The sequence below is a fragment of the Cinclus cinclus genome, chromosome 22 (assembly GCF_963662255.1).
Source record: "Cinclus cinclus chromosome 22, bCinCin1.1, whole genome shotgun sequence".
Classification (NCBI taxonomy): Eukaryota; Metazoa; Chordata; class Aves; order Passeriformes; family Cinclidae; genus Cinclus; species Cinclus cinclus.
The window spans coordinates 2298790-2321794 of NC_085067.1; the positions used below are offsets into that span (position 1 = coordinate 2298790).

The 23005-nt window shown below is 47.0% G+C and overlaps 1 protein-coding gene across 1 annotated transcript in view; it reads left to right on the forward strand.

Moving 5' to 3' along the window:
• Nucleotides 1-21637, forward strand: part of BCAS3 (BCAS3 microtubule associated cell migration factor) — a 298217-nt gene extending 276580 nt beyond the window's left edge. The window contains exons 24-26 of the mRNA XM_062507332.1: nucleotides 454-621; nucleotides 5955-6020; nucleotides 20673-21637. Coding sequence (XP_062363316.1) covers nucleotides 454-621; nucleotides 5955-6020; nucleotides 20673-20821 — 383 coding nt within the window. The 3' untranslated portion in view covers nucleotides 20822-21637. The remainder of the gene's footprint in view (nucleotides 1-453; nucleotides 622-5954; nucleotides 6021-20672) is intronic.
• Nucleotides 21638-23005: the final 1368 nt, after the last annotated feature.

Below are 23005 nucleotides of genomic sequence, written 5' to 3' on the forward strand. Positions count from 1 at the left end.
CAGCTCTGCCTCTTCTTTGTTTCAGAGCAAGAAAGGGATTTTAGCTACAATTTCTGCCCATTAGCAAAGACAAAATGACTGTTTCCATTGTCCAAGATGAGGAGGGGGAGGAAGCACCTCAGCAGCAGCCCAGCGGAAGATTAATCAACTTCAGAAATAATTCCTACTTGTCTAACATAAAAATATATGCGTGCCGTTCACATTTGTGTTATTGTGCTGCTTTCCTGACTCTCACCAGTGTGAGACCAGAACTGGGTCTGTATTTTCATTTCACCTTTTTGATTACAGCTGCTTGGTCGAAGCTGGTTCACACTCGGGGTTCTACCGTGCTGCACCGCTAACAACATTTTAACTCGTGCGCTAAAATCGCCTTTTCAGGCACCCAAAACGCAGCGCACGGGGAAGGAGCTTGGTGCAGGGGTGTCCCACACGTGTCCCGTTTGTCTGTTGAAGGTGCCTTCGACCGGAGTGTGACCTTGCTGGAGGTGTGTGGGAGCTGGCCCGAGAACTTTGGTCTGCGCCACATGTCCTCCATGGAGCACAGCGAGGAGGGGCTGCGGGAGCGCCTGGCCGACGCGATGTGCGAATCCCCCAGCAGGGACATGGTGGGATCAGGAACAGGTACAAAGAAGAGGTGTGATCAGAGATCACGTACATCTCACCCAATGGTGATTTTTATTTATTTTTTTTTTTTAAGTTTTGCTTTTCTTTTTCTCTGTACGCTCCTCTCTCTCTTTCTCTCTTTCTCTCGCTGATTAATTGACTTTTATGGGGATCTCAGTGGAAAGGAAGTCATTTATAAAAAGAAGTTAGCGGTAGATCACATAAACACAGTCTCAGATATTGGCACATGAAGTTTCCTTATCATACAGCTGGGACAAGCCTGTCCTGCATCCCCTCCTGCACAGATTGCTGCCCACCCTGCTCCAAACAATGCCATAATCACACATCTCCTCATTTTCTCTCCTGAATAGAGCCACTGTGGGGCACCGGTTCTGTAATCCAAATTAATCCATCTTCATCAGTGTCCATTATATTGATAAATTGTATCATCTGTTTAAGTAAATGGAATGGCACATCAGAGATTATGCTGTCAGAAGGGGCCCCATGGTAGGAGATGCTCAGAAATTAAAGCGCAGTTACTGCAGGTTTATTGTCTCCATTAATTTCAACTTGTTCCAAAAAACACCTCCAGTAAAAACACCTCAGAGTGCTGGTGGCCCCTAACATCAGCTGCCAACCCACTTGTTACTCTCCTGGCAGCTTGCCTGGGAAGGCAGAAGAGAAGAAACCAGCAGGAAGGTGCGGGAATGCCAACCTATGGATCTTTCAGGAAGAGCAGGAGCTGTCTCTTCCTTTTGCTCTCGCCCTCATCTATTACTGAGGGTCTTGTGCTGCTCTGAGCTCTCCTTGCTCCTCAAGAAGTCTCTCCCATCAGGGCTCATCCTGACTTTGCTCACTGCAGAGCAGGTACCAAACTTCAGCAGCTTCCTACAGCCTGGAGGAGGAGGAGGATGCAGAGGAGCAGGATTTTAGCCCATGTCTGTAGGTACAGGCAGCAGTAACCAGGCTGAGCACTGCAGAAACACCTTCATAACCCAGCTTGTCACCTTCCCAGCTGTTCTTCCTCTGATTTCCATCTTGAGAGAGATGAAATCAGAGAATGAGGTAGATTTGGAATGAACAGAAAGGCTTGGTTGAACGCTAAGGGTGGGTCTGCTGCAGCTCTGGTGCAAATCCTCATCAGCTTTTTGCCTTGGCCAAGACACATCATGAGTCCATGATTCCAGAGCTCCAGCAGTGCAGTGAGGATAGAGACGTTTCACATTGCTGGTGTGGACTTTAATCAGCTCATGTCTATAAAGGGTTGGGAAGGTGGAAAAAGCAGGCTGTGAAAATAGAGAAAGGCACATATTTCATCACTTACTGACCCAGGCTGTGATCAGTGTGAACTTTGGGAGGGTATCCACTGCTGATAATGGGTCAGCACCTCTCAGGCTGTGTATGGAAGGGGAAAGGTGAGGGGAATACCTCCTCTGAAAGCTGAAGCCTTCCAGATGTGCCAGGTTAAGGTGACTGGCTGCCCTGGAGACTTGACAGTGCATTATACTGTAAACCAAGAACTTTGTCACAGACAGGGCTCTGCATTCTCCTTCCATTTTCGCCAAACCATGCTGATGGCAGCGAGTGCCAACTTCCTTGGCATAAGATGAGGCTTACAGTACTGCAGGGGTAAAGACAAAAAGGAGCTGTTTATAGAGATGCCATCATTGAGTTAATATTCATCCAGAGAGATTTCTCCCAGCCCTTGCTCCAGACCCATAAATCTCCCTAATGAGTGTAAGATAGATGCCATCTCAGAGCAGTGATTTTACGCAGCAATAATGAGTAACATGAGCACTGACCCAACTCACCCCATCCCACCACCCTCCTCTCCCTGTCATTAACACTCTGTGTTGCCCTGCCTGTCGTGGGATTCTCTCCACCACTAACACACTTTATTCTCAGGATTTGGGCATGTGGTGACTCAGAGCAGCAGAGAAAACCTGGTGATAAGAAGGTGAACTCCCGTGCCCTTTCTACTTCCATCCCCTAACAGCTCTTGAGCTGTTCCTCTTTAGCAGACAGACAGAAAAAGTTCTCTCCTGCTCAGATGTACCTGGAGAGCTGCAGTCGCCGAGGGAGTGCACTGGAGCTGGCTGCCAGCACCATTCCTCAGCCTGGGGAGCACAGGGAAGGGCTCACATCTGTCTGCTGCTTAATAAATGGGCAGAGATAGTGTGGAGCTGCATTACCCTCACTTCAAAAAAGAGGTGTCTTTGTTGGCTCATAACAAGCAGGAGAGTTTTCATTTCTCCCAAAGCACTTGCATCATAACCAAACTTGGCTGAACTGAATTATCTTCAAAAAACCTCAGTTTTCCTCCTTGGGTTCTCTGCTGCCCACTCACCACAGTAAAATGACAGCAAAGAGTTCAGCAGAAAAGGACACTGGAGGTTTGTTTGTTGGTAATTGATTTCTGTCTCGATGCTTCTTGCAAAACCAGTGTTTATATTTCTGCATTGGACTCAAAATTGTGGAATTTGTAATCCTTTAAATAATCCTAAAATAATTTAATTTATTCATACCTTTATGTTATGCATGCTTCAACCTCTATTTGTGCTCTGTGGATTCTCTTCGGTCCTTAAATAGATTTTGCAGAGATTTAATGAAACTTGCAAAGTCTTACCCAAACTAAAGCACAAATTAATGAACATTTCTTGCTGGGAATGTGAAGATCTGTGCATGCGCATTGCTGGGGTCCAATGTGTGGGCAAAATCTGGGCAGTAGGGTGGACAGTGAGACTTTGTCAAGTGCTCGACTGGTCCTGACATGCACTTAATGGCAAGAGATAAATAGATTCTTTTAATGCCTTAACTGTTAGGGCATAGCTGACACGTAGGTTTATATAGAAATCAGGGCTGATAGGCTGCAGTGGTGTGGAGGAAGTGTGTGCTTGTGGAGCACAGAGCACTTTGGGGAGCTGATATTCCCAGAATCTTTGCTTTGTACCTGCCCTGTTGCATTGCAAAGCAGGGATGGCAACTCTAACCCTGGCTCTGACTGCTGGCAGAGACAGAAGTACCTAAAGCTTGGTCATAGCACAAACATCAAACTGGAGGATGCTGCAAACATCAGGAATAACCTGGCATTTGCAGAGAAGGGGGACTGGATGGGGGTTTTCCACCCCCAGCTCCATGCCAAGGGCTGTCGGACAGTGGGTGGGAGAAGAACCAGGTCTGGAAAACGACCCCCCCAAAAAATCTCCTTTCCTTGTGACCTCAGTGATAACTCTAGTTGTCCAGCTAGTTGGCTTGATTGGGAAACCAGCTTTTTTTGCCTTGTTATCCAATTATTCAGACGACCCATGTCTATCTGAAGTGGAGTCTGCTGTACATAAGCTGTCAGCCCAGATACACATTTAATTCCAAGGAAGGCGTAAATTGGCAGAGATGCAAAAAGACGTTTTTGCTGTTTCAGTTTCTGTCAAGCTCTCACTGAAAAGAAAAAAAATATGCAAGTCTAGACACAAATGCTAGTGGTCAGTGCCCTCTTTTGCTTGCAAAGCTTTGTTTTCAAGCAGTTACAATATTTACATTTGCAGTGCAGTTCTTAAATGGGTGCTGGAGCTTCATATTGCATTCACCCCCCAAAAAAATTCCACCCTAGGACTGTGATTTATGAAACTCTGCTTCCAGGAGACAAATACTTCTGACAGGATTCCACTCAAACTGGACAGGAAGAAATTGCCAGCTCAGGCTAGAAATCTTTCCCTCCAAAAATGCTGTCATTAGTAAATCCCCTGATCCACCTATTCTTTCAAACCCGTTTTTTAAGCTTTCTGGTGTATTTTGATCACTTCTAGGTTTAATATTTGGAAATCAGCCTATAGTAGGAGAGCAGCAGGATGTCTTTTGAAATGCATCTTTCTTCCAGAACTCCTGCAAAGCCCCAAGTCTGTCAGCTCTCACCAGTGGCACAGTGAGGTGCATCCATGGCCCTCGGAGGAAACCATCTGGATTCCTTCCAAATTTCATGAACACATAATGCGCTGAAGGAAGCTCATATGTTGAAGCAAACTCTTTAACCTGATTAATGGGATGTAAATAAGTGGAGCTAATTAGACTTGCTGTTAGGGAATGGCCTGGAGGAAACCTGGGACTGGGGCTCCAGGAACTTGGGATCCTGGTCCCCAGCCAAAGCCTGAGCCTAACTTGGGTCTGGACACCTTTGAACTTTGCAGAGGGATGGTTTGGGAACCTTCCTGTGAAATTTGGGCATCAGAGAAGAGAAGTTACACTTTTCCTGGCATTCCTGGCTGAGGTGGGAAGCAAAGGGAGGAGAACAAGCCGGTGGCTCCTGTGCAAGGACCATCCTTCCTGGGCTTTTTTCCAGAGGAGAAAATATCCATGCTCACAAGCTTTGTTCAAAGATCATCAGCCACCTGGACATACATGTACCTGTACATTTAGTTTCAGGAATAGGATTAGCCCTTAAGAATCAGGGCTTCCAGTGATACCTTCCCCTTCCTCCCTCCCTCCCTTCTTTTCTTTCTTCCTTCGTCTTTAATTTTTCTAAGACAATTTTCCCCTTCTCTCTCCTTAGCTGTTTTTTATCCTAACTCAGACATGGGCTATACATGCACAGAGCAAATTATTTTCCCCCTGAAGAGCATTTCTGCCAGGATATTTCTGCATAGGTTCAGTGCAAAACCAGCTTGGGCAGCAAATCCACTGGTGGATCAAATAACAACGATGCTAAAAGCAGCCTTTGAACTTCCAGAATATTCATCCCAGGGTCAGAGATTAAATTACCCCCTCCTATAAGTCTGGGAGCTCAGTGCAGTTCTTCCTACAAAAGATTTATTTGGATGGGCCTGGTTGAAAAGAAAGGAGAATTCAGGCTCTTTAGGAGCCACCATTTCAGAAGGGCTGGACAAGAGGAGCATTGGCCTTGCACACATTTTGGGATATCAGGAGCTCCAGTGTGGGTTTCTTGCTGTCTCCTGTCCAAGGGTGTCCCTGAGCAGCCCCATCTCACAGCCCTGGGCAGGCCCAGCAAGGGCATTTTTAATTTCCCAGTGATTTCCCATGTCTCCAAATCCAGCCTTGCCACAAGCTCTGGGAGGTTTTACTGGAATTTCTTCCAGGTCATACATTATTTAAGGAGGAGGGGGTGTGAATGCTGATACCATGAATATTTCTGATGTGAATTCAGGTTCATTGCTGTTTGGAGAAAAATTCTAGCAGGAGCACTGATGCCACAAGACAACTCTGACTTTCTGCCATTTGATAACAAACTTGATCAACTGCATTTGCTTATTATCAACTGTGGTGTGGGGAGATTCCTTTTCTTTTTCTTCTTATTAAATCAAGGCTTTTTTTTTTTAAGAAATATTTTATTTTTGATACAGACACAGCCGGTGAAGTAGCAGTAAAAAACATCACCACAAAGAGGCACATGGCTTTGAAATGTTTTGGTATGTAATATAACTGTATTGTTATCAGGTCTTAACTTTTGCACAAAGAGTATTTTCCCTTGTTCTAAAAGCAAACCCTCTCTCAGCTTTCCAAGGATCACGTACCTAACCTGGCCATAGGGGGACAAACCAAAAAATATCAAAGTGTCTCAAGTCATTTCACAAATAACATTGTTCTGTTGCTCTCCTTAAATGAACAAGAGTTTCTTTGATTTTTTTTTTTTTTAAGTCAAATTTAGGATTCTGCTGTTCAGAGCAGAGAGGTCACAAGGCCCTAATGTATTTAGCATTGACTGCCCTCTCTTGTAGTGCGTCTATTAGTCAGTAATTTGATTTGTACCTATTCATTTGCAGTCCCTGCAGGAGCTCTGAGCTGGCCCCAAGTATAATTGGTGCTGTCTCTATTTTTACATCATTAGATTAGCCCCGACTCCTGGCCACTTGTTGTCTGCGCTTGTCTGTCCATTTATACAACCTAATGTAACACAAAATTCATTACTGATCACATTACTTTCAACTCTGAAGCCAGCTTTGTGATAAACATTTTGTTAACCCTTCCCTGCCAGCGCACAGACCTGGGGGATAAATGCACTTTCCCCTCTGCAAGAAAAATCAATATCATAATAAAACAAAGTGCAGTCACATTCCTGGATTTGTCATTCCTCCCAGAGAAAGAAATGGGGAGGAACATATAGGAGATGACTAAATGGTGTCTGCATCCAGGCATCTCACTCTGCTCAATATGAAATGAGCTCAGCAGTGTCCTTTCTACTGGAATATAAAGAAGTGACATGAGATAGGGCCAGCACTCAATTTAAAACTTAATTTCTAACTCATTGTTCTGCAAGTGTTTTAGCTCTTCTGGTCAGGCTGTAATCAGGTTATGACATTATTGGAACTGGACATTTTTCTTCCGTGCTTTGTCTCAAAAGCAGTGAACACAGTTCCCTTTTTCCTTGGAGATTTGGTGCTGTGTTGGTTTTTTTTTTTGGTTTGCTTGGGGTTGTGGTTTTTCCTCCTAATGATTAAGCAAATTAACTGCAGCACTCCAGAATTTCATAGGAAAATTCAAAGCTCTGTCCTGTCTAGCTTGGCTTTACTCACATTTGATTGTCTGAGTCCCTCCTATAAAGCATGAAGCTGTTTGCATCCCTCAGGCTCCTGCTGTTGATTCCAGGGGGAACAAGAGGAGAGCCATGGTAGGTATTCCAGCCAGGGCTGAGCATCCTCCCAGCTCTGCTTGCAGCATCCTGCCCAGGAGGTGATTCCTGCCACCCAAATATATTTTGGTGCACGCAAAAGCTGTTGGGTTTTTAACAAGTTTTCTAAATTCGTTTTCTGTTTGCTCAGTTTGGCTTGGAAATCTGTTATTTTGGGTTTTCTAAATATTTAGAAGTATTTCTCAGTGTTTATTAAATCTTCCCTTTAAAAGTCTGAGGCCTGAAGCCTGCCCCACACTGAGCAGTCCCACACTGGGAATGGGGCAGGAGACAACAGGATTTTTCCATCTGTAACTCCTATAATTACCTTGTCATTCCTTTTTGGAGTCTTTCTGTGGTGTTTTTGTGTAGGATGTGACTTATGGCAAGCATATCTCTCTCAGTAAGTGTAAGAGCCCTCATCTCCCAGCATTTGAACCAGGGCTGGTATTTTTACAGCTGTTTTGTGAGCCAAAGCCTCTTGCAGCTGCTGAGGTGGTGGCAGAATAAAGACAAGACAGTTCTGTCCCTCCTCCCAAGCCCAGCAGCCCCAGAGAGCCATTGAGTATTTGCTGATTTTTGGGATATGCAGCACAGGCCATCAAAAAGCTCTCATAAACTATGCATTGCCCTCTCCAGGGGAGATGGGAGAGGAGGCTGTGGAATGGAAACCCATTTGTGCAATAAATTGTTAAGCAGTCAAACTGTTAAATGAACACTTATTAGAGGGGTAGGACGAAGCATGAGTCACCAAACAGCAAAATACACATTAACACAGCAAACCCTCTGCAGTAAATGGAAAGTCAAGAGCCAAAGCAATGCAAACACTCCAGTGTGAGCCAACCCTCTGGCCCTGCAGCTTCCAGCCCTCCCAGCCCCTCTTCCACCACAGGATCTGCTCCTGGTGCTTTGGCACAGCAGGCACAGGTCCTTTGGGGAGCTCCAAAGTGCCACCTCTGCCAGCTCCAGGTGCTTCTCCCTCTGGATGCTGTATGATTGATTCTCTGTCACTGTGTTGTGGCCTGCAGCTGTGCCCTCACCTCCCATACCCCTGCACCTTTCTCTAGCACAGTATCACACAGAGGAATCACCTGGTTTTCCCAATAGTGCTGCCCTGCTCTCCACGGTGGAGTCTGAGAGCATCAGGACTTGCTGGACAGTGATGGTGTTGGATGTTTGATGTTCACAGTGTGCCTTAGGGGACGTGGACAGGCAGAAAGAGAGGCCCAGGGAAAATGAGAAACAAATCCAAAGGGATTTTGGCTGGGGGAGGATCTCAGTGATCAGTGGAGACTCCCTGGAGCATCCCCATGGGATCAGCTCTGGTGGCTGCCCCTGGAGGAAGGAGGGTTGTGGCCAGGTCCCTGGCAATGCTGGGAACACTTAGTCCTCCTTGAAGTATATATCCTAATTTGTGGTATGAAAAGATTAGCTTTCCTTCCATTCCTAGCCTGCTGTCTCCCCACCATGGATAATACATAAAACAGTAGACTTTTATTCATTAACATTTATGGGAAAATGTTAATATTAAACTGTAAGTGAAAAGCCCCATCTTATTGAATTCTTGTGCTGTGTTATTGGGAGCCTAATTTCATTTTGCATTTAAATAAAAACCAGATGACGTTCAGGACGGTCAGGCAAGCATTCTGTAAGTGAGAATTTATCTTGCAATCTGAGTAAACAATGTCTCATCATTTAACAGTTATTATAAATAATGGGGTTTTAAGCACTTTGCTGGGAGTTCATATTGGCTCCACACGGGTTGCACTAAGGGAGAGAGAATTTCAGTGACATCTTCCAGGCATCCGGTGAGGAGGAATCATATCCTGAGCTCGCTTCTCAAGCTGCAGTTTTCATCCTCCTCTGGTTATTATTGCTCAATATTGTGTGCACCATCCACTGACCAAAAAAAAACCTAAGAGGAAGGAAAATGACAAATTGGTTGGAAGCATTTTGAAAATGGAGGAAACCTGTTTGAAGCTTCCCCATAAATGGGGAATGTGTTCAGCCCCCTGCAGATGTTCATGCAGGTAGCTGAGCCTCCAGAAGGGAGATTCTTTCAGTAAAAATGGGGCTGTGTTAAAGTTGTGCATTCGCAGAGAGTGAAAAAGATGTTGAGGCAAAACATAAAGACAGAAAGATTATAAAGCAGCTGCTTTTTTCTGTGTTTCTGCTGGTGCCCTCTGAAATGTCATCGCTGATGGTTTTGTGCTTGGGAACATGTGAGGTAGCTTATAAAAAAGAGTAAAAACTGCTAAAACAGTAAATAACGTTTCCCCCGCTCCTGTTGCTTCTATTCTGCTTTTCAGTGCTGTCCTTTCATTGAGGGGTCAGCACTTTGGTGCTCTCTGGCTTTGCTTTCTGTTCCTCAGAGCCCTCCAAGGCATTTCCCACCACAGGCAGGAGCAGCCTCCCTTCCATCTGTCCTGCATCCTGGGGAGGGGGAATTAGTTTTCCATGCAGACAGGGGGTGAATTTTAGGAGTACCTCTCTGCTATTGTGGAAAGATCCTGAATTTGGGAGCTCCTGACGCTGGCTAGTGGCATGTCACCTGCCTGAGTCCACCTCAGGAAATAAACTGCCTACTGACTTTTTCTATGTGACCCATTTTAGACCATTTTCCACAATGACCCCCACAGCTAAAATACCATCTTCTTCTATGTATTTATTTATTTATTTTGGATATTTATTTGTTGTTCCCTTGGTCAGTGACTCTCTCAGTAACTGCCCAACACATGAACTCTGTGTTTACACCAAAACTTGATGGTGTTGTGAAAGAAGGAGGGTCAGTATCACTTCTCTGACTCTTCCCGAAGATTTTTTTTTCTGGGAAGGCTGCAGGCAGGACCTGCTCTGCTGCCTCTGCTCCAACTCAGTGGCATAACAGGGGATTCAGGAGCCAGAGGGGCTGGGGATGGAGAGCCCTGGTTGGGATGAATGGCGTGGAAATGGTGGCATTCTCCTCAAAATATTCCAATGCCCTGTGTTATGGAGGATGCTTGGACAAGTTGCTGTGCTGGAATTCTCCTCAGGCACAGCACAGCATTCCCATGGATGGCATCTCCCATCCATTCCCACATGCCACAGCTATTCCTGCTGGGTGCTCCCACCCTGTTGGGTGGAAATGACATTTGGAAGCATAAATCAAGAGACAAATTAACCTTGCAGCCTTCTTCCCTCATCTGCAGCCATGGAGGCAGCAGTGGGAGGTGAATTGTGCAGGGACAGATCCCTAATGTAAAAACTGGGGGGGCTTTATGCCCTCCACTCAGGGCTACTTTTATCCACACCCACTGGAAAAAAAAATCTTGATTATTATCATGCCAGGACTGTGTTGTCTCTTTGGTTTATCTTCTGGAAATGTGGCTGGTCACCCACCAAAATGTGAGTAAAAAGTCTGCAGAAGAGCACAGCACAAGGAGCAGGTAGTTATGTGAACTTCACTGCCAGGTGCCTAAATACAAGGCAGGATTATGATTTAAATTGCCTTTTCTGGGGGATGTGACCGGAGGAATGCCTTGGTTTGCCATTAGGTCTTTCAGATTTCACACAGAGTTACCTTCCACCAGCTCCTCCACCAGCTGCAGCTCATCCACATGTTTGTAAGAGTGCAGCTACAAAGACAGAGTGTAATAGAATCAATGCTTGGAACAATTTTTAAAATATGACTTTCAAAAAGCAAAAACGTTGAATTTACTATTTCCAGCTGCCTTCTGGTTTTAGGAGCACAAATGTGAATTGCTGTGTTCAACAGCTCCGTTAACAAAGGAACAAATTAAGCTTTGAATGTCATTTTTATCAAGGCTCTTTCATATTTATGTCTAACATCAGAATTATTAGTGATATAAATGAGAGAGTGTATTAAGAGCCTCAAGCAGCCCTCTAAGAGAGTGAGTCCATGAGACTGGGCTCTTGTTTTTCCAGGTTGGGTTAATACTCAGCTAAGGTAGAGCTGTGATTTTAAGGGAATGACTGCAAGCTCTGAGTGCTTTGTAAAATTAGGGCCATGTTTACAAAGCTGGTCTGCTTGAAGCAGCCATGTCAACATAATCTTTCAAAAAATTGAGTGAACAGACTAAATAAATTGCATTTGAAACTGGGATGATTTGGATGGGTTTGGAGCTCCTCAGTGACACTGAACTACTGCCAGGGAAGTGGGAAGAGGAGACTGGTCCTGATCCCCACCTGAGCTCTCCCAACTTGAGAGCCTTGAACTGTTTAGATGAGCAGACAGGGCTGAGGCTGTGGTGACATCATTTTGTGAGCTTCAACAAAACTCTCCTGATTTGGACCAGCTGAGCTTCTGCTCCCCCCCAAACTTTTTAACTTTTCCTTTGAATCAAACCCAAATTCCAGTCTGGTCTAGCTTCCTCCTCAGCATCAATCTGCACCAGGGGAACAGCCCAGAGTCTCTCACTGGCCCGAAAGGCCACTTTGTGTCAGAAGTACTAGAAGTTGTGCCAGAAGGACTTTGCTTTGTAATCTTATACTTTTAAGACGAGCTCAGCAGTGCATGTGTGTCAGGAGCACATGTGTGAGATACACAGAGGCACACACTGCAGTGCAGCCCAGGGCTCTCTTCCTACCTGAGAGGCTTTAAGGAGGCCAAAAGCTGAGGTGGCATCACAGGGAGGATAGAATTAGGTCTTAGATGGGAAAGGAGCTGAAATGTGGAGGGTCAGGTGTGAAATCCTCATGCAGAGTGTCAGCAGTCACTGCCCAGACCCTGAGGTCACCACCAGGTTTGTGGGTTTGACCTTCAGGCAGCTTTTCCTTCCCCAGTTGTTTTGCTGGAACTGTTTGGCTGAGCCCAAGGAGGAGGAGGAGGAGGGGGGACCCCCAGCACCCCCTGAGGGCTCCTGGCCGTCTCTGTTCTTGCTGCAGCCACCTCTGGGACACGACCTGTGGCTCCAGCTCTGGAGGGAAAGGGGATGCTCAGATCCACATCTGCCCTGGATAGAAGATGTTCCAGGAATAGGAGCATTGCCTCCAGCATTTCTGAGCAATATCCCCAGAGTTCAGTGGGTGCAGGACGTGGTAGGTGTCATAAACATGCATTTTACTTTGAATTTGTAATTTCCTTCGTGGAGTAGAGGCTGACAGAGGGGTCAGTGTTGAGCAATCCAAGACACTCCCATAACCCTGGGAATGAGAGACCAAACCCAGGAATTTTAATACAGTGTTTTCTCTGCAAATGCTTTTGGTCTGATATACACAGATGTGCTGCTTGCGTAACCAAAGATGCAAGATAGCTCTGCCTAAATGCATTAAAAAACTTGTCTACACACACTGGCTGGAACAGGAAATCATGTATTCCACATAGGATATCTTACAGGAATTTGGGGTAGCAGCATAGTGAAACTTTCAGGATGGGGTAAGAGAGAATTCCATTAAACCCAAGCAATGATTGCTGCAAATTCATTCAAAAACCTCCTCTGTAAATCTTGCACAAGGAGTTGTAGGATGTGATGGGCTACAGAAACGATTTTCTGTTTGACTCTCATAGCTTTTGAGATTTCACATGCTGGCTAAAATCAGCAACTCATCCTTATGAAGATGGAAATGAAGAGCCATTTATGTAGGAAAACATCCTAAACCTCTTTACAAAAATATACAGCTCTAGGAAACTTGAGATTATTTTTTAAAAGCACTGGAAGTCATTGTGAAAGTGCCTATCTTGAAGAATATTCTCCCTCTAAATGCCAGTCCTTTATCTGGTGCACTTTTAACCTTCCATAAAATGCTCAGAGTCAGGTCTGGCGAGATGCCAGAGTTTGGGTCTCCAACTCCATGGGCTCGAGTCACATGGAGCTTTCTGGGTGCTCTTTTTAAAGGAGTAAACAACCTGTTCAGAAGTTCATGCAGGAGAAGGTTTTGTCTTTGTCTCACGGATCTCTTTGTGCCTGAAGCAGACACAGACATTTCTGTAAACTCAGGTGTCCTCCCTGTTCTGCAAGTTTTAAGTTGTTTGGCATCCCCGCAGTGAAATCAGGCACTAGAAATGAGATTTGGGGTCTCAGAGGGACTCTGATGTTCAGAAGCTCTGTCTTCATATCCCTGGTTTTTTCCTTCCTCCTGTACCTCCCCATCTCCTTGCTGGATCCTGCCACCTTTGTTCCAGGGTGCCAGGTTTCATCTGCAAGTGCATGGCATGAGCCAGCTCTGTGTGGATTCAGCATTGCAGTTATTGTAAGGTAGTTTGACAGTAACTAATATTTTACATAGGCCACTGAATCCTGATTTCACAGAAGTTGCTCAGGCAGTGTTTCCCAGTCTTCTTTACTGCAAATTTAATAGAGGTGCTTTTGTGACGTCTCGACATCTTTCAGGTTGTGACAGGATGAGACAGTTTTGACACAGGAATTGATTATCAGTGTTCTGATGTCATGATTTTAATTTTTTTTTAATTTCCTCATTTGAAAAGAGTTTAAAATCTCTTCTGTGAAACTGCTGAGGTTGTAAAAAAAGGAAAAAAAGAAACATTGCTGAGGAGCAGGTCTGTCACACCACCCAGAGCCTGGCAGGAAGTTGGTCCCACTGTGCTGAGTGTCAGTGCAGGCACAGGGCTTGGGGCAGAGAGCAGCTTTAATTGACTTTTAAACATTATCATAATAAGATGAGATTGTAATCATAGCAATATATAAAACTGACAACTGACTTTTTGCCTGTGCTCCCTCTGGAAAAGACCAACACACATTTGCCCAGAAATTTCAGCCATCTCAAATCAAAACCAACTTGGAAAATTAAGATTTTTAATGAGGACTCGGTGCTTCCGTTTCACTGCAGTTTAATATTAAGGATTTTTGTTCATCCAAATACCCAAAAGCACAGGTTCCCCCAGGGGTGCAGTGCCCCTTTGTGCCCCCCCTGCCAGCAGATCCCCAGAGCTGCCAGCAGGGCTGGAGCCCCTCGCTCCAAGCAGCAGCCAAGGGTGCTGGAGATGGATTATAATTAGGGCTCCCTCATTAGCATAATTGTATTTAATAAAAAAAAAATGGGGGGGGGAAATACTCAAGAAAAAGTACAGTAGCAGCAGTGTAATTTCCGAGCACCCTGATACTTCTTCATCCCTTTGCAGTTTCCAAGCTCAGTTTTGGAGCTCTTCTCCACCTCGTGTGTCCCAGGCTGCCCTGGGCACCAGTGATGATGCTCGGAGTGAATGTTTCCTGCAGAAATGGTGCCAGAAGCACCCAGCAGAGTTTGGGATGTTGTCTGGATCCTGAAAGATGGAGCATTTCCATGTACAAGTGCCGGTGTGAGCTCCTCAGGGGGGAGCACATCCCGCTCCCTTCAGCAGCAATCAGTGAAATTAAAATGTTTAACTCACCCATTCACTGGGGAGCGTTGTGTAAATTACAAACAGTTTAAGAGATCCTCAAGACTTCCATTGTGTTAATACAAATTGCCTTTTAGCGTTCCCTCTAAATAGGGCCCTTTTGAGTGAGAATCCAGATGGCAGAAGCTCCATAATTATTATTCATTACAGTTAATAAATAACACTCGGGAAGCCCCAGTCAGTTCTGCAAGTCCCCCATGATGGGTATTGTAAATGTAAGGGTAAGAAAATAGTCCTTGCCACAGAATCTGTCAGGATTTCAGTCAAAGACAAGGAGCTGTGAAGGGCCCTTATGTGTGCCTGCCCCAGATCATGGAGCAGGCTGGCATTCCCAGAGCTCTCTCTGCAGGGAATCTCCTCCAAAAGGAAAAAGGAGTTGTCTTTGGTTTTAAAAAGAGGCTTGAGTTCTTGCCTTTTAGCTGTTTATTCAGAAGCCCCCATGGATGGGGTGAGGTGGGTTTAGTGAGCAGCACCTTGTGTCTCCCCCGCCAGCCCTGGAAAATTCCTGTCCCACATCCTCATTTCGGGAAGGGGCCGAGCACATTCCCACATTTGTGGTGCCCTCGGTGCACGGCAGAGCCTCGAAAGTTCCCCAAAATAATTGCTGTGAATGACAGAAATGAAATCGAGGAGATTCGAGCTCTGCTGGCCATTACCCCACTTCCTGCATTCCTACTTGTTAATTGTCTAATTCCTAACGAGTCTTAGGGCCTCTGATGGACTTTCTGATGCGTGCTCACTCCGACGCTTCCTTCCCTCCCCTCTCTGGCCTCATCCCTCACCAGAGACCTTGTTCCTTTAAAAATGCCATCCTTAAAAATCAGAAATACTCAGCCCGGCAAAAGGAAAAGGGAACTTGACATTAGTTGAGCTTGAAAGGCTTGGTGCTGTGAAAAGTGACTGACGTGTGAAAAGAGGCTACAATTAGTTCTTTCCCCGAGCACTCTCCCATTCAGTCCAGGGTCACTCCTTCAGCGAGCTGCAGCTTTGAGGGTAATGTGTTGTGACAGTTTGAGATGATGAAGAATAATTCTTGTATTCAGAGTTGCTGCCGCTTCCCCGCTGCCCTGACACATCAGGCTGCTGTCATTGTATCAGTTATCCTGGGCAGCCCCTCCGTAGGTAAGAGGAAAGGGTCAGCTCTTCCAGCAAATGATTTGGGATATTTTGAAACTGTGCTTAAAGAGGGGAAGGCAGAGAGAGAGGAAAAACCATTAGAAGAAATAATAATGCACTGGAGAGGAGATTTTTGAGTGGACATAAAGGAGATACCAGGGCTTCGAGTGGACCACTACAGGAGAGCATGGCTAAGAAAGGCAGCATAATTTATGAGTGTTCCGGGCAAAAGAGGGCTATATAGATTTTCTTCAGGCTTTGAATTAATGTGCCCTATAAAATGGTTTCACATTTAGGCTTGGCAGGGCTTTGTACCTTGCTGGGTTTGATGGGGTCCTTTCACAGTTCCTGGAGCTTTCTGGAATAGGGGGTGCAGCTGGACCCTGAGCTCTCCCAGACCTGCAGACCCCAGGCTGTCTCCAGAGCAGCTCCTGCTCCTCTTCTTCCTCCTCTTCCTCATCCTCCTTCCACCTTGGCAGCCGGCACTGGGAGAGCAGCGAGGAACAAGGAGCAGGAGAGGCTGGAGCATGACAGCAGGAATATCAGCACAGAGAAATGTTTCCTGCGAGGTTTCCTTTCCAATTCCTTGTGGAACATCATCCACACTTCCAGGAGGGCTGCGGGCAGCCCTGCTGGCAGCCACACCAAGCACAGAGCAGCCAACATCTGCTCCCAGCTCCAAGGATGTCCCATTGCTGTCCCAGTGTTCCTGCAGGCCCCGAGCTGCGTCCTGACAGGGGGTGGCTGTCCTGGGGTGTGCCAGGGACTCAGGATGGCCACTTGCCTTCCCACACCAGCAGCCACGAGGATTTTTGCTGCTGCTGCTGCCTCCAGCACAGTGGAAAGTGTGTGTGCCCTGAAAATCCCGTTACTCTGGGACCCTGAGTGATGCCAGCGGTGCCCATTACTATTACTGTCAAAAGCACAGGCAGGGCTGTTCCCAGCTCCCCTGAAGTGACTTTCTCCTCATGGCTTCAGCAGATGGTCCAGCTCCTCCTTCGTCTTCTTTTCCTTTTTATTTTGGTGGTTTTTTTTTTTTTTTTTTTTTTGGGCAGGCAGGACTTTGTGAGTCGTTTCCTCCGGGGACATGGGCAGGTTTTAGTATTTACGTTTCCAGTATTAGCATTTATTTGTATTTGTGTTTGTTTTTCACGGGCTTCTGAAAGCCTCAGGGAGCCATTTATGGGGCCAAAATAATGCAAGTGCTGGTCTTCTCACAGTATTTCATTTCCTTGATGGTGGAAATGCTACGAGAAGAGCAGGTCTCATGTTATTTTGACCCCATAAATAGCTCCCAGAGGCCCCTTTCTTCCTTCTCCCACCCACTCCCCCCCAAATCAAATATTTAGGTTTCTGCAAAGCCTGACTTCTCAACCCTGGTTATCTTGCTTCAGCAGGAGCAAATTGCAGTTATTACAAAATAGCCAGAGAGTCTATAAGGCCGAATGGGTTTTATATGATGCACAATTTGTTGGCTTCTGTACAAGTTCATTAAAGTGTATCATAAGAGGTTGTTTTACTGGTACATTTAAGGAAGTTAATACATCTCGACAGCGTATGCATGGGGGAATGCAGATACAATAACCCTCAGACTTGCTGGGGCCAAGTCCATTCCTGGCCTAACTCCACCAGAGTGAACAAAATCACTGGCTGGGCAGCCCTGGAGTGCTGATCCCTGATCCTGCTGCTCTGGGCTCTCCTGCCACTCACTCCCATCTTTCCATGGGGGTTTGCTCCTATTCTGTGTTTTTCAGCCTGTTCCCAGCACAGAGGATATCCCTGGTCTGACTGGTTGTGTGATGTCTTTTGTGCTAGGAGGTGTTTCAGGTCCTTCAGCTGTGCCGTCCCAGGGTGACATTAGGGACCTGTCTCTCCTGATACCCAACAGCCCCACCATGCAGCTCCTGCTGCACTTGTTTGGTGTATCCAGATCTCTGAGAAATTGTTCTCCAGTTCTCACTCTGTAACAGGAAGGGTGTCCCCATCTCATGGAGCCGTTCCCAGTCTTGTCTGTGCTTCCCATGGGAATCTCATTGATGTTCCTCTGCTGTGCCCTGGCTGGGAGGAAGAATAATAACATACACTGGATTTTTTATTTTTTTTTTTAATTTATTTTTTATTAATGAAACAGAGCAACCTGGGGAAAGGCAGGCAGACGTGCTGCCTGTGGTGCTGGGGGTCAGCTGTGTGGGCAGGTGGTCCCTGGTGACCATGTAAAGGCTAATTGCCCCCCTCGTGTGACCCAGCCGTGCTCGAGAGCCGGCCGGGGACGAGGGCAAAAGCCCAATTTCCTGAGCACAGCAGAGTTCTCTGTGGCAGCCAAGCGCTTTTACAGGGCTTCCTCGGGTATCAGAATACACTGCTCGTCTGCCTGGCTGGGTAATTAGTTCCAGAGCGAGCTGGGCTGTGTGAGAGCACTCGTATTCCTTGGGGAATGCGTGCCCGGGGATGGCAGCTAGGATGTGGGAGCTTCCCGGGTTTTAGGCTGACACCCCCTAACCTAGATCAGGCTGGAAAATCCCTCTAGTCCCTCCAGAGCCTGTGTCCCTCCTGTACCCTGTGTTTTGTCCCTCCCTGTCAGGGATTGTCGGGTTTTCCAGCTGGCAGCAGCAAGGGGAGCTCAGGACAGCGGCGCTCTGAGCCGTGGGATGCAGCCAGGACAGGACTCCTCCATCCAGGCTCCTGTGCCCACTGCTGCATCCCCGCGTTCTGGTCCCTGCTTTTTCCCCGGCTGGCATCAGTCTCTGCAGTGCCACCCCCTGGCAGGCCCCCGCAGAGGTGACGGGAGATGCAGGAATCCTGCAGACCCCAGAAAAACCCAAATCCCCCCCTAAATCCCACCCTGGTCCCACAGCAGGCATCAAGGGACTGGCATGAGCTCGGCCCCCAGGGGCAGGAACAGCCACGCAGGAGCCACAGGAAAACAAAACTCCTCTCTCTGTCCTTCTCCCTTGTCTTGCTGGAAATACTTTGCCTGGAAATCAATTCTAGCTGGAGCAGAGAGCAGGATCACCCCGGGAGGAGCCGTGCCGGGGTTTGGGGGAGCCCAGTGATGCTGCCCAGCACCCCCAGCTCTGACGTGGGACCTTTAAGCAAAGCCAGCTGTGTGCTGAGGGAGATAAAAGCCCCAAATCAGACAGGATAAGCGCAGTATTAGTGTGGGATACGCCACTCATTTCTGATTTAAATTACTGTTTTTACTTCCTGGACTCATGGGAGAGTAAGGATGTGAGGAAAATGAAGAGGTTTAGACATGGACATTCCTTCACCAAATACTGGCGAGAAACGAAACGGTGATGAATACAGCTGAGGTCATTACAGCGCTGCTTTCAGGGTGATCAGCTTCCTGCTGATTTGTTTCCCTTGTATCCTGGGCAGATTATCTCATTGCAGGTTACCTCCAGGATGAGGGATTAAATCCCACAGCCCTCACTGCTAGGTGTGGGCAGAGCTGCTGGCCCTGCAGTGCCCAGGTGCTGAGGGGAGCAGGGCAGTGCCAGAGGATGCTGGGGTGGGATGCTTTCTGTTTTAGGGAAAAGCTGACTTTATGCTGTTCCCTATACTTTGTGCATTGATCTGTCCTTATCACAGTCAGCCAAAGGACTGCTGTGGTGTTCCCAGGAGGTTAAATATCCCAGGTGAGGCAGTGGAAGTGCAGGAATATTTAGCAAAGAGAGGAGCAGGCACTGCTCCTCCAGCTCCTGCAGCTCCTTTGCACCCCAGACAAGTCTTCCATAGAACCAGAGAAAGGTTTGGGTTGGAAGAGACCTTAAAGCTCGTCTCATTCCACCCCCTGCCATGGGCAAGGACACCTCCTACTATCCCAGGCTACTTCAAGCCCCATCCAACCTGGCCTTGAGGATTTCCAGGGATGGGGCAGCCACAGCTTCTCTGTTCAGTGTCTCACCACCCTCACAGGGAACAATTTTTTCCAATATCCCATCTAAATCTCTCTTCCAATTTAAAGCTGTTCCTCCTTGTGCTGTCACTCTGTGCCCCTATAAAAAGTCCTTCTCCAGCTCTCCCGCATCCCTCCAGGTCCTCTTTCCCCTTTGGCAGAAGAGGAATTTGCCCGAAACTCCTGTCCCCATCCCACCCCCTCCAGCCCAGGCTGCCCAGACAAAGTCATGCTCAGGGTCACACATCACAACTCCCCAGAATATTTCTTGTCTCCTGTCACCACTGTCACTCTGGGGGAGGATTCCTGTGCCATCCCTGGGGCTCTGCCTCATGTCCCTGCTGCATGCCACCGCTGAGTGCTGCCAGGGGGATGCTGCACGTGGCCACCGAGTCAACTGCAGGGTTCAAGTGGCTCACAGAGAGGCCACGGCTGGAAAGGATGCCCTGCACACACAAAAATCCTCCTGTTTGGAGATTAGAGAGCCCTGAAGGCTTCGGGAGGTCAGAGAGGGGAGATGTCTGGGTGGGTGTGACCAGGAGAGGGAGAGCCACAGCCTAGCTGCTTTCTCTTTTGCTTTGAGGCATGGCTGAGGAAAGGGGATATTTTCTCTTAGACTTGAAAAATCTGAGTTGTTTATGTCCATTTGGACAGGATAAAGGGCTGTGGAAAGTCCCTGGTGTTCCCAAGGTGGGGAATGGCAGTGGTTATGCACTGCCGGTGCACACTCTGCCAATCCCCCTTCCCAGCATGGCTGGGAGGGAAGATTTTCCATCATCTGCAGCCATCCCCTTCAGACCCTGCTCAGTTCAGCCATGAGATCCCCACTATGGAATCCTGTCATGTCCTGAGTCAGCAGCCTCAGCCCCAGGGAAGGGCAGCAGGTAATGTCTCCATCTTTGACTCAGCTGAGCTGTGAGCCCAGCTGGAGAGAAGTAGAACCAGGAGCTGCCATTCCTCGGGAGCGATTCCCAAATCAGCACAGAAAAGGACGAGTGTTAGAGCAATGCAGCAGCACAGGGGTTTGTTGGTAAAGCACCTGTCTAACCACACTGGGGGTTTATCCCAGACACTAACCAGGACCTGCTCTCTCTCCCCTGCAGAGCTTCAGCGAGAGGGAAGCATAGAGACACTCAGTAACAGCTCGGGCTCCACCAGCGGCAGCATCCCCCGCAACTTCGACGGCTACAGGTCCCCCCTCCCCACAAACGAGAACCAGCCCCTGAGCCTGTTCCCCACGGGATTCCCCTGAACCAGCCACCCATCAGGGACACATCCACGCAGGGGAACGAGCCTCCTGTCCCCAAACAATCCTGCTGTGTCTGTCACCTGCCAGCTCCCTGCGGTGCGGGATGGTTCTCGTTAGCCTGATGAATATGGACAATTCTTAAACCTTCCTGAAACATACTCATAAAATCTTGACTCTGTGTTCCTGTGCAATACGAAGAGGCTCCATCTTCAGTCCTGATAGCTCTGCAGCTTCTTTTCTCGCTGTCTTCAGGAAGAGGTTGGGTGAGGAGAAATATTCCTAAGCCATCTTGGGTCAAGCACATGGTTTCACAACTGTTCTCTGCTTTTTTTTTGTGCTGAGATGAATCTCCTTAACTCAGAGGAGCTCTCGCCGTTCGTGAAAGTGCCGAGCATTAATGGATGAACTGGAGAGACTGGAAACTGGAGGACTTTCTGTGGACAGGGTTGATGATGTTTTTCCTTCCTCATCACATCTCCTTGCTGCCCTTCTTCCCCTCTGATACTCATCGATGCCAGGAGTATTACAAATGGAAGTGTTTCTTTTTGTTCTTTGGAAGAAGTCTCTCTCTTGCTCTGGTTTTCTTCTAGTCGTGTATTTTAGAAATGTACTTAATTGACTAATTGCAGTCACGGATTTCTCATATTTCGTTATAAAAGTTGTTCATTGGAACTCAGATATCTGTCCAGAAATGCATGTCATTGAATAAATCTAAGTTAAATAAGAAACTGCTTAAATGGCAATGTTCACAGAGTGTTACTGGGCTGACTGTGGGCTTTGTGTATCTCCCTGGACCAGACTTTGTGTGTATTTACTGACTTGAGGGCTTTAATTAAAGCCATCAGTGGCTGTTATGTCTAGCATGGTTTTTCCTCCCCATTTCCTTGTCCTCGTGTGCACAGACAGGATTTTTAAGAACAAAGTATTTAGGTGGTGTGTCTTGCACGCCCTCTGAAAACACGCAGCTCCCTGCTTTGCTTGGGGCCCTGCTTCTTCATCCCTCTGATTTCAGTGGGACGAGGACCAGGTGCTGGAGGTAGAGGCACCCCTTTCCATCCATTGTCTTGTAGGATCGTGGATCAGAGGCTTTGCAGAACAGCCTGAACCTCTGCTCCCTCCTGAACGTGCACAGTCAGAGCTAGCACTGCATAACCCTGCTGATAAAACAGTCCTGGGCTCACACATCATAACCACACAAATTCCTACATCTCAGCCAACTTGTGTCTAGAAGCAGAGTGAGATGGGACTGTCAGCTTATGAAATTTCCTTCCCACTACTTGTTTTTAATAGAAGCTGTTTGAGTCATGGCAGGGAGAGGAAACTATCTAAACCCACAAATCTAACAGCTCCAGCCAGCCACACCAAGGGATGCAGAACCAACCACCCTCTTCCTACTCCATCCCCAAACACCCAGTTCAGTCTTGGGCTTGGTTTGGGTGTTTTTTTTTTTTGTTTTTGTTTTTTTCCTTTTAACTTCTAACACAGCCACTCAGAAGGTTTTGTTTTCTTCAGGCTTGGAAACCGCTAATAAAAAGCGAGAGTTTACAGCAATAATTTCAGTTTCTTGCTTGGTTTTCAGTCAGTCTCTTCTCAAGCAAAAAAATAACTTCCTTGGGATGAAATCAGAGGAGAGTTTTGCCTCTAAGTAAGTACTTGCAGCTCCAGCCCGCTGGCTATATCTGCTGTAATGTTATGTTCCTTTTTGTCTGTAAAATAAAGGCTTGAGGTACAGGGTTGAGGGCAGGACTGGCACCGTGGACAAATGGGACTGCAGGGTCAAGTCAGTCCACACCAGTCAGGGTTTTTAACACAGTTCAAGCCAAGGTCAGCTCCAAAAGTTCAAACAAAATCCAGATTAACACATACAGAAGGGATTGTGTTGTCACCGTGATGCTTGTTTCCTTTCAGGCTTTCCAAGGAGCGGGGTAAGGGACAAAGTTCTCGTGGAGGAAGGAAGGAGCTCTTCTCCCTCCTGCCTGGGACAGCCTGGCTGCTTCTGGCTGAGCACACAAAGTAGGATAGCACATAACACAGAGTGGTGTCATTGCAAATGTATTTGTTGTTGGCAGGCATTAAATCACTTTTTATAACTGCTGCAATATGGCCATGTGGAAATTCCCAGTCTGCAAGAAGCTTCTTTGAATCAAGATGTTTTGTTTAAAGTGGGGGGGAAGAGATTCAAAAAAA